At 43.7% G+C, this 16442-nt stretch overlaps 5 protein-coding genes and 1 long non-coding RNA gene across 11 annotated transcripts in view; 3 read left to right on the top strand and 3 right to left on the bottom strand.

Moving 5' to 3' along the window:
* LOC143373660 (uncharacterized) overlaps positions 1-16442 on the top strand; it is a 423841-nt gene that overhangs the window by 126337 nt on the left and 281062 nt on the right. The gene's annotated exons all lie outside the window — the stretch shown is intronic.
* The window catches only part of LOC143374872 (uncharacterized), a 617708-nt gene that overhangs the window by 402529 nt on the left and 198737 nt on the right, over positions 1-16442 (top strand). The gene's annotated exons all lie outside the window — the stretch shown is intronic.
* Positions 1-16442, bottom strand: part of Wech (tripartite motif containing 71 protein wech) — a 320032-nt gene that overhangs the window by 172826 nt on the left and 130764 nt on the right. The window lies entirely within an intron of this gene.
* Positions 1-16442, bottom strand: part of LOC143373387 (uncharacterized) — a 142369-nt gene that overhangs the window by 50545 nt on the left and 75382 nt on the right. The window lies entirely within an intron of this gene.
* Positions 5823-16148, top strand: LOC143373795 (uncharacterized). The gene is made up of 2 exons (XM_076821390.1): positions 5823-6304; positions 14829-16148. Exons 1-2 carry the CDS (start codon positions 5870-5872, stop codon positions 14931-14933), a joined length of 540 nt encoding a protein of 179 aa, XP_076677505.1. The 5' UTR covers positions 5823-5869; the 3' UTR covers positions 14934-16148.
* LOC143370375 (uncharacterized) lies at positions 6304-14687 on the bottom strand (the record flags this gene model as incomplete). Its single annotated transcript, XM_076815410.1, has 4 exons — positions 6304-6974; positions 13087-13333; positions 13558-13909; positions 14578-14687. Coding segments are annotated over 4 exons (1299 nt in total), but the record flags the coding sequence as incomplete, so codon positions are not given.

Here is a 16442-nt window from a genome sequence, read left to right as displayed (position 1 = left end):
CGCCGGCCTCTCGCGTTGCCGCAGCCCCGGCTCGTAACACAAGACAAATGCAACAACCTCGAATGTATACACCTTATTTCAACTGGTTTTGCAAATTTACTGATTATCAATTGGTACAGGGTGATTCTTTCGGTGCGCCTGTCAAAGAGATGCCGCTGGGTACCCGTGGCGAGGCCTCACCGAATTTTATGGCTTTCAACCCTCGAATTTTATGGCTTTCAACCATAGAAGTGACACCAATAGATTCCTTATGTTTTTCTGATGAAAATCATACCAAATGTCATGCAAATCGGACTACTTGTACATAAGGAATACAAATTGCTTGTGTAAAAGTAGTTCGCTTTGCATGATATTTGTTATGATTTTAATCGGGGGAACGCCAGGAATCCTTTGGTGCCACTTTCATATCAGTACGATAAAGAATGAAGAATTTCTTAATAAGCTGAAATGGATATTTCACATTTTCACCCCTTGAAGCCTTATACCAGGTATACCAGATATACCGATACCAGGAGTTCAGACAGTACAAGGTTTCCTCTTTGAACTATTTTATATTTTTCTCTTTATTGTATGAAGAAGAGAAAATAATATGAAAGTAATTGTTGTTTTAATATAATTATGAAACACACAATGGAAACACCGTTCCTCGAAGAAGGGGGACCTTCCCTCCGTGAATTCGTTGGCGAAAGAGGACCCCTCTCCCTCTTGATGAAGTAGTGGTGGAAACTGACACATCTGGTTGCCAAAACCTAACCAGGCTAATCGGCCGGAGCGTCTCGCCAGGGTCGCAGTTTATGGCCGTTTTGTCCCGCGAGTTCGCGGTTGACGACGGTACCTGAGCGTCCGAAGTCATCGTAAGCACTACCCACCGACAGAGCAATATACGGATTAACTCAGACTAAACAATGTAAATCACGTTTTTTAATGGCTTTCAGAAAATTGGCAAACAGGTGTTGTCGAAACGTTCTTGGAAAAATAATAAATTATCGATCGTAAAGAACGAATGAATTTTCGCCTTGCTTTGTAGCGGTTGTTTGCTACTTCGCCTCCATATTGGAGACGCGACTTTTCCGTAGCTTTGTGTACGCTTCGGTTTTCCCCCGTGGGCCTGGGTGAGTCAGGCTATGGCCACGTATGCATCTGGCAGCCAGGCTCGCCCAGGTCAGGGTTTTTCCAGCGCGCGGACGCGCTTTTCGCGCCGAAATTTGCCGCGCGTTTTCGGCGTCGCTTGAGGGACTTGTCCCTCTGAGAGGGCTGTATAAATAGCCTCCAGAGGTGACGCGCCCTCTTACTCACCTGGAACAGCCTATAGAGGCAACGTCTCGAGTTATTAGTAAACCGCCATTTTAGTGAACTCTACTACGACTACGCAGTGTATCACCTTCTGACTATTATTAAAGGAGTGTGGTGTTCTTTGATTAATTGTTGATTTCCTTTACACCCCTCAGCTCTGAGCCCGCTTTTGTGCCAACGTACGTGAGAAAGATGCCACCAATATAGCAATTAAGAAGTATTACCCACCAAATCCACTATCAATACGCATCGTGAAGAGATACAGGAAGAAAAGGGGTAGTCCGCTGACTGCGCGTGGTTCCGCCTGCGGCGTCCTCTCTTCAAATTAAGGGGGTATTCTAGTCTAGACACTCGTTTTTGAAGCTGATATTTGGAAATTAATTCTGGAAAACCTATCACACCTACAGGGCGGGGGTTGTGCACACATATTTAGTAGTGCTTGAACTATCAACACAAATTTTGGAATGCATTATATTGAAATTTGTACAAGTTACACGCCGAAGCGCAGGTCACACTGGCCCCATCGGACGCACGAATTGCGGCCGTCCTAGTCATCTGAAATGAAAGTTCCAAAGATTGACCCAGACATTAATTTGCAAAATGAATCAGTTTTTTTACCTTCTGTTAGGGCGCAAATAACATCAAATCTATGTATTATGGTTATTTGTGTACATCACTATAGACGGAGAAGCAGCTCTGTAAATTGTTTTAGGCCCGCCAATAGTAAAATAAACCTCACTGGGTCAGCTGTGTACCAGATGAGCGCGGGCCAGGTTTGGGGCAAATTTTTACCGTTCGGTACCATACGCGGTTTTCTGATGAACCGGTATCTCGGACTGGGAAAAAACCTAATTTTTCCCTTTCCTTCTGCGATCGACAGTTCTTCCTTCATCATCCCCTATTTTAGGAAATGACCAATCAGAAGTATGCAAACCAATAGCGCCGGTAAACTTGCGATGAAAGCTTGCACGGCAAGATCAGTTCATAGCAATCATAGCGAGCGATCAATTAAATACCTTTGGTGTGTGCATAGTTATTCGGCTCCAGAAGTGGAAAAAATTGGATATTTTGTGCTACCAGTACTACCGTTCGATTTCAATCGTAAGTATTGACAGTTATTATTGTTTTTTTTTTAATGCTACTTATTTTGAGTCCAAACGACTTGAGATTTTCTAAGAAGTTAGAAAGTTTAGTTTACTACTTAGGTGACGTGTTTCGTCGTTTTGAAATAAAAACTGCAATTGTTCGGAATTGCGAAGAAAATAGTGAAGGTCACTTTTTCAACTTTTTCATCTGAGCCTGTAATCAAAATTTAAAAATCCAATTTATAGATTTAAATAAGTTGTTTACCTATATGCTGAACAATTCATCGAAATCGGTTGATGCGGAAACAAGCTACAGGCATCGAAACTTGTAAAATCTTTAGGTTTATTGCAGTTATAGGCCGAAAACTGTGATTACCACTACTTTTATTTACTTGTAGCTCATAGCTAATTGTAAGTTACCGGGTTACGCCACACTGAGACGGCCAAAACAGCACCAAATTAGATGATTTTTTTCTTATGATACTTTGAGGTTAAACATTATTTCGAAACTTTTTATATTCAAGGCATGTATTAATGAATATATTGTATAAATACTGTACAGAAATATTTAAAAATGGCCGAGTTATGTGTTGTCCCGCGTAGCAACTCCGCGAGAGCGGTGTATCAAATTATGACGCCCCGGTTCGTCTGAAATTAGAAAGACCATGACCTTATTGTTCATTGATAAAATATCTAAATTATAACATACGATTTTTTTGTTGCGAGAACCTATTTGTTTGTAATAAATGTTTTATCTTCGCCTTGTTATGTGAAAAATTAAGGGGGGAAGCCACTGAGAAATTTTTTTCCCGATTTTTTTTGGTGTATTTTCTTAATGCTTGGGGTCTCAAGATTATACCTGCACAGTTGCAAAGTGGATTTCGAAAAATTCTCGGAGCTACGGAAGGTTTTGTATAGGTAGTACAGCGCTCGGAACCGAGTGCTGACGCAGGTGCTTTGGAGTCGATCGCCCAGACAATTTATGTCCAAAAATCCAAATGTATCTAATAAGAGGGATTATGAGCTTATATATTGTTTAGAACTAGGTAGAGAATCACTGGCCACGACAAGACCGCATACAGCTGCGATCTATGAGCTGCAGAAAATAACTTCTGACGAAACTTTAAATGCGAGTATCTCAAAACGGCATTTTTCAAACGGGCGCATTAATAACTCAAACAATTTTTATTGGATTCACTTGAAGTTTTCAGGGAATATTGGTAATAAAATTATGTTCCGTTAAGCGTACCAGTTTTTTGATCGAATAATTCATTTAATCGTAACATTGAAAAAACATGTTGATTTTTTATACTTTTTGTTCCAGATTTCTTCTTAAATCCGCCATTTCTTCAAAAACTGATATTTTTTAAATCTGTAAGCTTAACTGAAGCTGTTGTAATAAGCTGTTCGAATTTTTCAATTCGGAGCAAATGTTGAGAAGTTACACGAACGCCCGTTTTGTATTTTTTTTTTCGCAGAGCCTAACGTTATTGAGCCGAAAGTTACATTTCATTATAAACGAATGTCTTGAAAATAGCCTTTATTTTCGTCCGTCACAGTGGCTTCTTCCCTTAAGATTAATTTTCATCTTGCTCTCATGTGTAAAATATTTTTTTTTACTTTTAAATCGGTATGCTACAAATTAGATACTTTAAAAAGTAGAGAAATAATTTTTAACCTCAAAGTATCGTAAGAAAAAAATCGCCTAATTTGGACGTCTCAGTGTGGCGTAACCGAGTAACTTAGCTATGAGCTACAAATATATAAAAGTAGTGGAAATCACAGTTTTCGGCCTATAACTGTAATAAACCTAAAGATTTTTCAAGTTTCGATGCCTGTCGCTTATTTCCGCATCGACCGATTTCGACGAATTGTTCAGCATATAGGTAAACAACTTATTTAAATCTACAAACGGGATTTTTAAATTTTGATTACAGGCTCAGATGAAAAAGTTGAAAAAGTGACCTTCAGTATTTTCTTCGCAATTCCGAACAATTGCAGTTTTTATTTCAAAACGACGGAACACGTCACCTAAGTAGTAAACTAATCTTTCTAGCTTCTCAGAAAGTCTCAAGTCGTTTGGACTAATTTTAAAAAAGTTGTTCTTTTCGAAATGGTGTCCCAATACTTTTGTCCGACACTGTATATCTGTATCTGTTACCCAACAAATCAAATTATATTTTAAACATTAACATCCTTTTTTTCTTAATAACTGTTATTAACATACAGGGTGTCCCACTAAGGAGTGGACAGCGCGATATCTCTTAAAGTATTGTCGATAAAAATATAAAAAAAATAGGGAATTGCATGGTTCGAGGGGGCCCATTTATTAGCGCGAACGAATTTTGTTTTCGATTATTATTTTAAAAGATACGATGGTCAAGTTCGGTTTTTCAAATGGAACTATTTTTTTTGAAGACCTGAGTTGATAGTGCGTTCCAAGACAAATTCAATAAGCTTTAATGTATACACTTTATTTCCACTGGTTTTTAAGATATTGCGCTTGCAAATTTACTGATTTTCACTGCAAGAAACCCCTCTGGAATGGCAAAAACCGGGGGCGGTCTTACTGGCGCCACGGGTGGCACTGCCTGTTGAAATGGATACTTACCTGCCAAAGGTCTACGCCAGAAATGGCAGGCCCAAAGGCTGGACAATTCTTTTCCGTCAGAAATGCTACTTAGGTAGGTACATCTGCGGTATCGAGAAGCGCATCGTTACTTTTATTTCGCACTTGCTTCTACGCTCGGATGGCCGGTTCTTTTGGGAGGGATGCAAGTTGGATTGGTTAGGTTAAGAGGAGTGAAAGTTGCTAGACTAAATTTCAACCATAGGGAGCAGATTGTATCAGAACCAATCCAACTTGCATCCCTCCCAAAAGAACCGGCCATCCGAGCGTAGAAGCAAGTGCGAAATAAAAGTAACGATGCGCTTCTCGATACCGCAGATGTACCTACCTAAGTAGCATTTCTGACGGAAAAGAATTGTCCAGCCTTTGGGCCTGCCATTTCTGGCGTAGACCTTTGGCAGGTAAGTATCCATTTCAACAGGCAGTGCCACCCGTGGCGCCAGTAAGACCGCCCCCGGTTTTTGCCATTCCAGAGGGGTTTCTTGCAGTGAAAATCAGTAAATTTGCAAGCGCAATATCTTAAAAACCAGTGGAAATAAAGTGTATACATTAAAGCTTATTGAATTTGTCTTGGAACGCACTATCAACTCAGGTCTTCAAAAAAAATAGTTCCATTTGAAAAACCGAACTTGACCATCGTATCTTTTAAAATAATAATCGAAAACAAAATTCGTTCGCGCTAATAAATGGGCCCCCTCGAACCATGCAATTCCCTATTTTTTTTATATTTTTATCGACAATACTTTAAGAGATATCGCGCTGTCCACTCCTTAGTGGGACACCCTGTAGATAGGTATTGTGTGTTTCATTATTATTCCCAGGTTTTATTCTCCTGAGTGCGCAAGTCATGCTTATATAAAACATGTCTGCCAAAACGAAGGAGGAAGAGAGGAAACATCTGTTGGAAGTTATCGAGGTGTACCGTTCTCTACCTTCGCTGTGGGATGTTAAGAGAAAGGCCTATTCCAATAAATATAAAAGAACTGAAGACTATAAACAACTGCTGTGCAAATATAAGGAGAAATATCCGACAGCGGATAAACAAGAATTTATAAAAAAAAATTCATTGCGGACAAATTTTAGAAAGGAGCTGAAGCGCTTAAATGAGTGCGCAAGAAGTGGTGCTGGAACCGAAGAACCCATAGAGCCAACATCGTGGTATTACGACGAATTTCAATTTTTGATACCTCAGGAGGAGCCAACAACATCAGAAAACACAATCGAAATAGTAGAACAGCGCGATAAGGAAGGTGAGGAGGAGTTAGGTGATGGATCTTCATCAGTTAATACCACCTGTGTAAGTAATTATTTATGTATTCATTTATTTCATAGTAGTTATCATTTATTCATATTAGTAATTTATTTATTTCATTTTTACTATACAAAACTCTCTTGCCATGAAATCTGGCCCTCATTATTAAAGAAATCGCGGTACCTATCTCTGATGGCTTTTGCATTTGCGAGTGAATTTCTGGAGTGAGAAGTTTGTAGTGCTGTTGACTGATCACTTGTTCTCCATGTTCCTTCCCTGATATGGCCTGACTCCAAGTCTTCAGTATCTACAGAGCCCCTTGAAATGTACGCTTGTGCCCGGTTTCTACTTAAATAATTGTGTAGATAGCAACATGCTAAGACAATTTTGCGAGCTTTCTCAGGATGTAACGCAATAGGTCGCTGAAATACACCGAATCTGGTAACTAAAATCCCAAACGCATTTTCTACCACACGACGGGCACGACTTAGTCGATAATTAAAGATTCGTTCTTCCAAAGTTAATCCTGTTTGGCTGTAAGGTTTCATAAAATTATCTCTGAGTGCGAAAGCATCATCACCAAGAAACACAAATGGTAGATTGATTCCGCTATTTGGCAATGTAGCAGGTTCTGGGATTGTTAAGTTAGTTTCCTGGCAATGCTTTTCCAAATGCCGTATAACCCAAAACGCCTCCGTCCGATATTCGCCCATTTATACTGACATCCGTCATAATAAATTCATAATTGGAATTCACTACTGCCATTAGTACAATTCTACACAATTTTGTATAGTATTTTCTTTATTGATTACCCTAGGGGTTACAATCTGCCTCTCCACATCCTCTTCTTCCCTTATTTCTACCTTATGTCTACCTTAATCTATCTTAACCTATCTTAGCCTATCTTAACCTCTACCTCCTTCCGTCTCTCCCCCCTCTCCACTCGAGTAGTAGGACAAGGGGGATTCTAATTCAAATTTGAGTTTCAAGGTCATGATCATGACCTTGAAACTCAAATTTTAAAATTTGTTTTTTTGTTGGGGGGCTGGCGGCGGATGACGTCATAGAGATGGCGGAGTGGTGGGGGATATCATCGAGGAGGAGGAGGAGGAACCGCGGGGTGACGGTGCGCTACTCTGGAGCGTGGTACAGACTGTCGGTAAGGAAGGTGCTACTCTAGAGCGTGGTACAGACTGTCGGTAAGGAAGGAAATATTAATTTTATGATATTAATATAAATGAAAAAACTTCTCGGGGCGACGGGGCTCGAACCCAAGACCTCCGCGGTACGAGTCAGCCGCCTAACCAACTCCCCCAAACGCCGTCTCTGACATTAGTCTTTTCCGAATGGTACATATAGCGAAACCAACGGAGCGTCACATATGTGACACACACACACACACACACACAACGTCGGCGTATAATAATTTATTTTTATGAGAAATTTTATCAGAAATTGTTTCGGACGATGTCGGGAAAGATCGGCGTTTCTCAACACCGCGTCTTCGAGGGAAAGAGAGGAGCATTACTTTAAAGTTAAAATTCTAGGAGGGAAAGAGACACCACTACATAGGGGATAGAATCGCATGCATTTTCGCTGACCATCCTCCTCCATGTACTTATCTTCTTCACTGACCGTCCTCGGAGTGCACTTATCATGTTCTTCGAATTCTTCTCCCTTCTTCTTTGGACACATCATTCGACTAGACCATACCACTCTGATCACGTATTGAATATCTACCATACCACTCTGAACGTGTATCAAACGTGTATTGGACCACTTTCAACGTCATCTATCGTACCACTTTGAACATCTATCGAACGTCTATCGTACCACTTTGAACATCTATCATACCACTTTCAACGCCTAACGTACCACTCTGAACATCTATCGAACGTCTATCATACCGCGTTGATCATGAATCGTACTACTTGTGCATAATTACAACTATCGTCTTAATGTAGCGTACATGCAGAAGGTTGGAGGTTGAGGAGGGTGAAGAAAAAAACAGTTATGCATTAAAAATTGATTATATTTTATTTGTGTATTTCCCTCTGGCGTTTAGACCACCAGTTGAATATTTTAAATACATTTTGCATGACACACCCCATGTCGTATACGTTAAAGGGCTGCAGAAACGCGATTGGCTCATGGATTTCCTCGATGAAAATACGAGAGCGGACGTGATCATCGAGACGCTAGACATTGACTACGAGGATATCAAATCCCTAAATAAGCTAAACGTAGTTAATACTCTGCGATGTGGCAGACACGCAAAGCACTGTACCATGCAAAATGTATTTAAAATATTCAACTGGTGGTCTAAACGCCAGAGGGAAATACACAAATAAAATATAATCAATTTTTAATGCATAACTGTTTTTTTCTTCACCCTCCTCAACCTCCAACCTTCTGCATGTACGCTAGATTAAGGCGATAGTTGTAATTATGTACAAGTAGTACGATTCATGATCAACGCGGTATGATAGACGTTCGATAGATGTTCAGAGTGGTACGTTAGGCGTTGAAAGTGGTATGATAGATGTTCAAAGTGGTACGATAGACGTTCGATAGATGTTCAAAGTGGTACGATAGATGACGTTGAAAGTGGTCCAATACACGTTTGATACACGTTCAGAGTGGTATGGTAGATATTCAATACGTGATCAGAGTGGTATGGTCTAGTCGAATGATGTGTCCAAAGAAGAAGGGAGAAGAATTCGAAGAACATGATAAGTGCACTCCAAGGACGGTCAGTGAAGAAGATAAGTACATGGAGGAGGATGGTCAGCGAAAATGCATGCGATTCTATCCCCTATGTAGTGGTGTCTCTTTCCCTCCTAGAATTTTAACTTTAAAGTAATGCTCCTCTCTTTCCCTCGAAGACGCGGTGTTGAGAAACGCCGATCTTTCCCGACATCGTCCGAAACAATTTCTGATAAAATTTCTCATAAAAATAAATTATTATACGCCGACGTTGTGTGTGTGTGTGTGTGTGTGTGTCACATATGTGACGCTCCGTTGGTTTCGCTATATGTACCATTCGGAAAAGACTAATGTCAGAGACGGCGTTTGGGGGAGTTGGTTAGGCGGCTGACTCGTACCGCGGCGGTCTTGGGTTCGAGCCCCGTCGCCCCGAGAAGTTTTTTCATTTATATTAATATCATAAAATTAATATTTCCTTCCTTACCGACAGTCTGTACCACGCTCTAGAGTAGCACCTTCCTTACCGACAGTCTGTACCACGCTCCAGAGTAGCGCACCGTCACCCCGCGGTTCCTCCTCTTCTCCTCGATGATACCCCCCACCACTCCGCCATCTCTATGACGTCATCCGCCGCCAGCCCACCGACAAAAAAACAAATTTTCAAATTTGAGTTTCAAGGTCATGATCATGACCTTGAATCTCAAATTTGAATTAGAATCCCCCTTGTCCTACTACTCACTCGCTCGCCCCTTACCCTCCTCCCCGCCGCTCGCATACGCAAAACCCCATCACACGCTTCCCCCTCTCTCCCTGACCTCCGCTTCCGCTCGACTCCCCTTCCACTCTCATCTCCTCATCCATGCCCCATTCCCTCTCTCCTTTCCTCAATTCTTCTCATCCACACCTCTCCCCCCCTCATCGTCTAGAACCTCCCCTACCATCTTCTGCCACCCCTTCTCTTCTCCCCACCCCATACAAAACTCCCAAATATGCTCCCACGTCTCTTCCCCACCTCTACACATCCTGCATATCCTTTTCCCCCCTCTTTCCAGTACCTCCCCCCCTCATTTCATTGCCCAACCTAAACCTCGCGACCCTTCTCCATCTACTTTCCGCCCACCCCTTCTTCAAATACCCGACAACCCTTCCCCCTTCACCCTACCATACCAACCGCTATACCTTGTATCCCCTATCCTTCTCCACCTCTCCTCTTCTTGCAGTTTCCTTTCCCTGCTCACTAAATCCTCTCCTCTTATTCCCCCCCTTTCCCTCATCCCTTCCATCTCTTCCAAGGTCTGCCCCCTTTCCTCGTAAAAAACTTTCCTTTCTTCTTCCCAACCCTCCAAAGCCTTTCCCCTCGTGCACCTCCCCTTCATTTCTTCCCAACAACTCCTCGCCAACTCCCCTCCTTGCCCCTCCTCCAGCTTCCTTCCAAACCCCCACGCCCTCATCCCTGCCCTTCCCTTCATGATTTCCCTTTGAACCTCCTCCCTCACCATATAACTTGGCATAACTTTATCCACCCCCATCACTCACTTCAAATACCGGTCATGCAGGCATTCCAACTTCTCCCTTTCCCTCCACCCCCACACCTCCGCTCCGTACCCCACCACCGGCCACACCAACTTGTCAAACAGCCACAATCTTCTTTCCCAATCCTTTCCAAACAACCTTTTCCCAGTACCCAACACCTTCCCCATCACCGCCGCCCCTTTTTTCACCCTTTCCTTCACATATCCCTCCTGCCCCCCGTTCCCCATCACCGTGTACCCCAAATACCTGAATCTCCTCACCTCCCCAATCTCCTTCCCCTTCCATCTCCATGTTACCCTCTTCCATCTCCCCCCTCCCCTCCTACACCTCATGACCTTCGTTTTTTCTACGTTGACCTGCAGTCCTTTCCCATCCACATAATTCTCCAATTTCCCTATCAGCCCCTTCATCCCCTCCTCATCCTCCGCCAACACCGCCACATCGTCGGCGTATGCCAGCGCGTAAACCTCCCCCCCTAGCTTCACTAAACCTCCCCCCCCTCTCCTCCCTTTTTTAACTCCTCCTCCATATCCGCTATGAGCAGGGTGAAGAGGCTCGGGCTCAGCGGGCACCCCTGCCTCACCCCTCTCGCTGTCCAGAACCTCTCCCCTCCTCATCCCCCAGCCGCACTCTACATGATGTCTCCCTAAGGAACTCCTCGCACCTCCCCACCAACTCCTCCCCCACCCCCCTTCCCCTCATTGCCCTAACCAATACCTCCCGGTCCACCGAGTCAAACGCCGCTTTCATATCTATAAAAAGCACCACCATTTTCCCCTTCTTTCTTCCCACTTGCCTGTTTATTAGATAATTCAGCACGAAGACATTATCCATACACCCCACCCCCCTCCTAAAGCCCGTTTGACCCGGTGGCAGCAGTCCCTTCCCCTCCACTTCCACTCTTAACCTCTCCGCTAACACAGACGCATACACCTTGTATGCCGTCTGTGTTAGTTTTATCCCCCTATATTCTTCTACCTTCTTCCCCAACCCCTTCTTCACTACTGGAACAACCACCCCCTCTCTCCACCCTTCTGGCCAGCCTTCCCCCCTCCATACCCTCTTACACAGCCCCCATAACCAATTCTCCACTTCCGCGCCTCCATACTTCCACACTTCGTTCGGAATCCCATCCCCCCCTCCCGCCTTCCCATCCTTATCACATTTCCTATTTCCTCCCTCCCTATATCCGCCTCTCCATCCTCCCACCTTCTCGTCTCCCCACCCGTTCTCACCCTCCATTTCCCCCCCCCAGCAACCCCCTGAAATACCCGTCCCATTCCCCCATTGATATTCCTTCATTAACCCTCCCCCTCCTTTTCCTTCCCCTATTCACCACCTTCCGTACTAGCCCCTCCGTTCTTACTTCTTCCACTTCCCTCACCCACCTCTCCACCTCCTTCTTCCTTTTTCCTCACACAATCTGGCATACTCCCTCTTCCTCTCCTTATATTCTCTCCCATCCCCTCCTTCCCTCCTCCATTTTCTGAACCCTCTCCTGAACTTACCCTTCTCCTCTCTACACTCCTTATCCCACCATCCTCCCTTCTTTGTCGTCTGCCCCCCGTCCCCATCTTACCCATCGCGCGCTTAATCCTTTCCCAGATCTCACACCATTCCTCCTCTACTCCCCTCTCCCCCTCCCCCCTTTTCCCAAACTTCCGCATAAATTCCCGTCTTCCCTCTTGCGTCCAGTCTCCTCTACCCCCTCCCCTCACCATTCCTTTCCCCCCACTTTCCCCTTCCTCCCTCCCTACTCTCTTAACCACACCACCACCGGATGGTGATCTGATTCCACCCTCTCCCCCACCTCCAACCTTTCCACTTTCTCCGTAGTATCCTCGTTCCCTACCACATAATCTATTACCGTATTTCCCCTCCCCCCTGTGAAAGTCCACTCTCCCTCCTCATCCCCCTCTGTATTCCCATTCAATATACCCCACCCCCTATCCTCTAACCACCCACACAGCCTTCTCCCTTCCCCATTCTTCTCCTTCTCCTTGGATCTCCTTCTCCCTCCCACTCTTCCTTCATCCTCCTCTTCGCCCCGTATCTCCCCTCCTTCTTTCCCCGTGCGCGCATTAAAATCACCCCCTATCACTACACTTATCCCCATCTCTCTCTCTTCTATCCACTCCCCTAAATCCTCTAGCTTCTCTTTCAAGTCCCTATACACATACATCCCAACTATTTTCCACCCCCCCCCCAATTTTCACTTTCTTAGCCATTATCCCCTCCTTCCCTCCCCCTCCCCAACTCCTACTTCCATCTCCTTTCTCACCTCCATCATCATTCCTCCTATCGCTCTTCCCATCTGACTTTCTCTCCTGGCCCATTGCTTTTCCCATATATACCCTCTAGGTAATCTCCTTTCGACATACCCCCAGTCTTTCTCCTCCACCCACGTCTCACTCAGTACCATCCCATTCCTCCAGCCCCTTCCAAAGTCCTTCATCCTTCCTCTCTACTCCCGCTACATTCCAGAACGCCCCCTTCCTTTGCCTACTCCCTCCTCTTTCCCCCTTCCCACTTCATTCGTTTCCCTGCCCCTCAAACCACTTCTCCCTTATCTCGTCCCACCTTCTTACCTTCCCGTCTACCCACATTTTCAGATACCCCACCTGCACTTTCCTTCCCCTCTCCCTCTCCCTCTATCTTCCATTTCGCCCTCCGTTCCTCCTCGGTTAGATCATCCTCTACCCTTTCCCTCCTACCCTTCAGTTTTCTCTTCGCCTCCATCACCTTCCTCTTCTCCTCCCTTCGCTCCAACCTCACCAGTACCATTCCACTCCCCTCCTTTCCTATTCTTCCTATTCTCACCACCTCCTTTATTCCCTTCATCCCCAACCCCATCCTTTCTCATAACCTCCCTACCTCCTCCTTCACCTCCTTTCCTTCCAACCCCAACCCCCTTATCACCACATTATTCCTTACCTCCCTTTCTTTCTTGTCCTGCGTGACTTTTATCCTTCTAATTCTAATCCTCCATTCCTCCTCTAGCCCTTCCCCCTTCAACCCCTCCCCCACACTCCCTCTTTTTTCTTTTCCCACCTCCCTACCTTCTCCATCACCTCCATCCCCTCCTCTATTCTCCTATCCCATTCTTCTATCTTTCCTAGCTTCTCTACCAGTCCTCCTCTCCTCACCCTCTCTTCTCTCATCTCCTCCTCCCATCTCCTCCTTTCCTCTCTCCACTCCTCCTCACTTCTTCTTCTGTCTTCTCTTTCCTTTTTCATCTCCTCCCTCTCCATCCTTATCTCCTTCTCCATCATCCTTCTCTCTTCCCTATCCCTTCCCATTTCCTCCCTCATCCTCCTCATCTCCAACATCATTTCCCTTATCATACCCTCCAGCAATCCCTCTTCTTCTCCTCCCTCCCTCCTCCCCCCTTTATCTCCCTTTTCTGGAGACCTCCGCGTTTTTGTGCATCTCTTGAACCCTCCTGCTTTATCCTTCCCCATTGCCCCATCGTCCTCTTCTCTGTCTCTCTTCTTTCCTCACAAACTATCTAAACTTCCCGCGCTACTCCCCATGCTGTTCCCACTGTCCTTTCTAATCCTACCTTCGCAAGCCTTCTTTCCCACTTCTTTTTCTCCCCCTTTATTCGCCTCCATCTCTTCCTTTCTTCTCTATCCCCTTTCTCCTTTCTTCCCCTATCCCACTTTCCTTGCCCTGTTACCCTTTTATCCTACCCTCTTATCCTTTTTCTGCTGCTCCTTTTATCCTTAACTTTCTCCTCGTCCTTCCTTACACTTTTCGCCTTCTCTCTTTTTCAAACTTCCCGCCTTCCCACCAACTCTTCTCTCCTGCTTCACTCTTCTCCCACCTGCGTCACTACCTGTCACACTCCACGCTCCTTCCCGCTTTTCTTCGCCTCTCTCTACCACCTAACCTCCAAAGCCTCCCGTATTCCTCCCGCATTTCTGCCACCCCCTAACACCGTCCCTTTCCCTTTATCCCCCGTCCCTTCCTCAACTCCCCTCTACTTTTCACTCCGCTATCCACTATCCCTCATCACCTCACTCGCCTTACGGTCCAGCCACACACTCCACTCACTCTTACGCCCAGCTATCACTCACGCGACCGGAAACGGAAGTCTACACAATTTTGTATAATTGTAGTATAAAGGCCCTGTATTGGGTAGTTTCTTTATTGCCACGTGCTTTCCACCAACTGCTCCCAAATAATTTGGGAAATTTCATTGATCATTAAATCCGTTCGCGATAACTTTCCATTCAGTTTTTGATCTTGGCATCTGTAATTTTAAAGTATAGTTATTAGTCACACAAAGGTACAATATCTTTATTAAACACTATTTATTTATTCACAGTGTGAAGCTGAACCTCGAAAAAAGAAGAGTAAAAGAAATGATAACGCGCAGGAGCAGATATCATTGGCACCGAAGCGCCACAAAAAAACTGCAAATCGAATTTGAAAAAATTGCTGCAGCATGAGCCATAGAGCTCAGTAAAATGGCATCGCAGCAACAATTATTTACGAAAAAGGCGATCAACGATATCTTGTTTGAAGGCCTAATGGGCACTTTACATCGAGATTCAATAATTATTAATAGTTTTACTCATACGTCCACCCCGTACAGAATGGCTAGTATTGAATCGAGCCCGATTGCTCCCATACACTACAATTAAGAATCGCAGCAAGAGTCTGTACCCATTGAGCAGCCATCAACTAGTGCATCTCCTTTTTTATATCCTTTTAAATTATAATTATAAATAAATAATAAATAATTTTTTAATCTCATTTCATCCTCATTTTCATTCTCATTTTCATTCTCATTTTCATTCTCATTTTCATTCTCATTTTCATTCTCATTTTCATTCTCATTTTCATTCTCATTTTCATTCTCATTTTCATTCTCATTTTCATTCTCATTTTCATCCTCATTTTCATTCTCATCTTCATTCTCATTTGTCATTGTTATTTTCCATTTTTCTTTCATAGTTAGGAATATTTTGATGTTATGTAGATTTATTTTCTTATTCAAGCTATACACACATAGTGTTATGTATTCTTGTTATGTAATAGGTTTTATCCTGTTTATGAATAATAATATTAGTAATAATAATAAGAATTTTGAATAACTAATATTGTTTTCTTACCTTTATGTAATCCTTCAAGCTGTGTATCAAAACTATGCAAGTTTCCATAACAATTATACCAATCGATTGTGGAGACATGGCACTCATAAATTTTAAATCTTCAAAAGAGTCCCAGTAGCAAGGTAGCGTAGTGTAATTGCCAAACGCTGGCTTGGAGGAATAGCAGGTCGCATCAGAGTATTTATTTTCTCAATTCGAGGCGTAATCATTTTCAGCAGTTCGTCAAATAATGGACCGCCTAGTCGCAGAAAGTTTCGGAAATCACTTGGTTCGCTTAGTCGTAGGTCATTTAATAAGTTTTCATGAGTGTACACAGTTCTTCTTGTATACCACTCCTTCATCCATCTGCGCTTTTTCTTCGACTTCTTCATTTTCAAACTCACAGCCAGTGCAATGGCCACACAAGCAGCTTCCGCGTTACTGGACATGTTCACTCGACAAGAATCAAACGTCAACTGAACGCGGGCCGCGGGTTGCCCACTCCTGATCTGGGATAAATATTGTACAATATATTGCACATTAATATTGATCGCGTGCACAATTATATTGAACGTCTACAGACCGTTTAAAGAATGGAATAAGCATACATTTTGCCAACTCCTAAAATTATGCGTCAGTTTTTACACCCACAGGCATTCTTATTGTGTTATCGGCGTTTTTTTTTTCGTTTCGATATTCGGTCATTATTCTGAACAACATTTCCCTTTAAACTTTTTGACGGTCGCCCTTAGTTTCAGAGATATTGAGGAAAAACTTTTGCTACTACTACATTGAATTTTGCATATATATGTACGCCACCATGGCAGCGTATGCGTCAGTGCGGG

The sequence above is a fragment of the Andrena cerasifolii genome, chromosome 1 (genome assembly GCF_050908995.1).
Source record: "Andrena cerasifolii isolate SP2316 chromosome 1, iyAndCera1_principal, whole genome shotgun sequence".
Lineage (NCBI taxonomy): Eukaryota > Metazoa > Arthropoda > Insecta > Hymenoptera > Andrenidae > Andrena > Andrena cerasifolii.
Note: the sequence above shows the minus strand (reverse complement) of the source record. Positions and strands in the feature narration are given on the sequence as shown.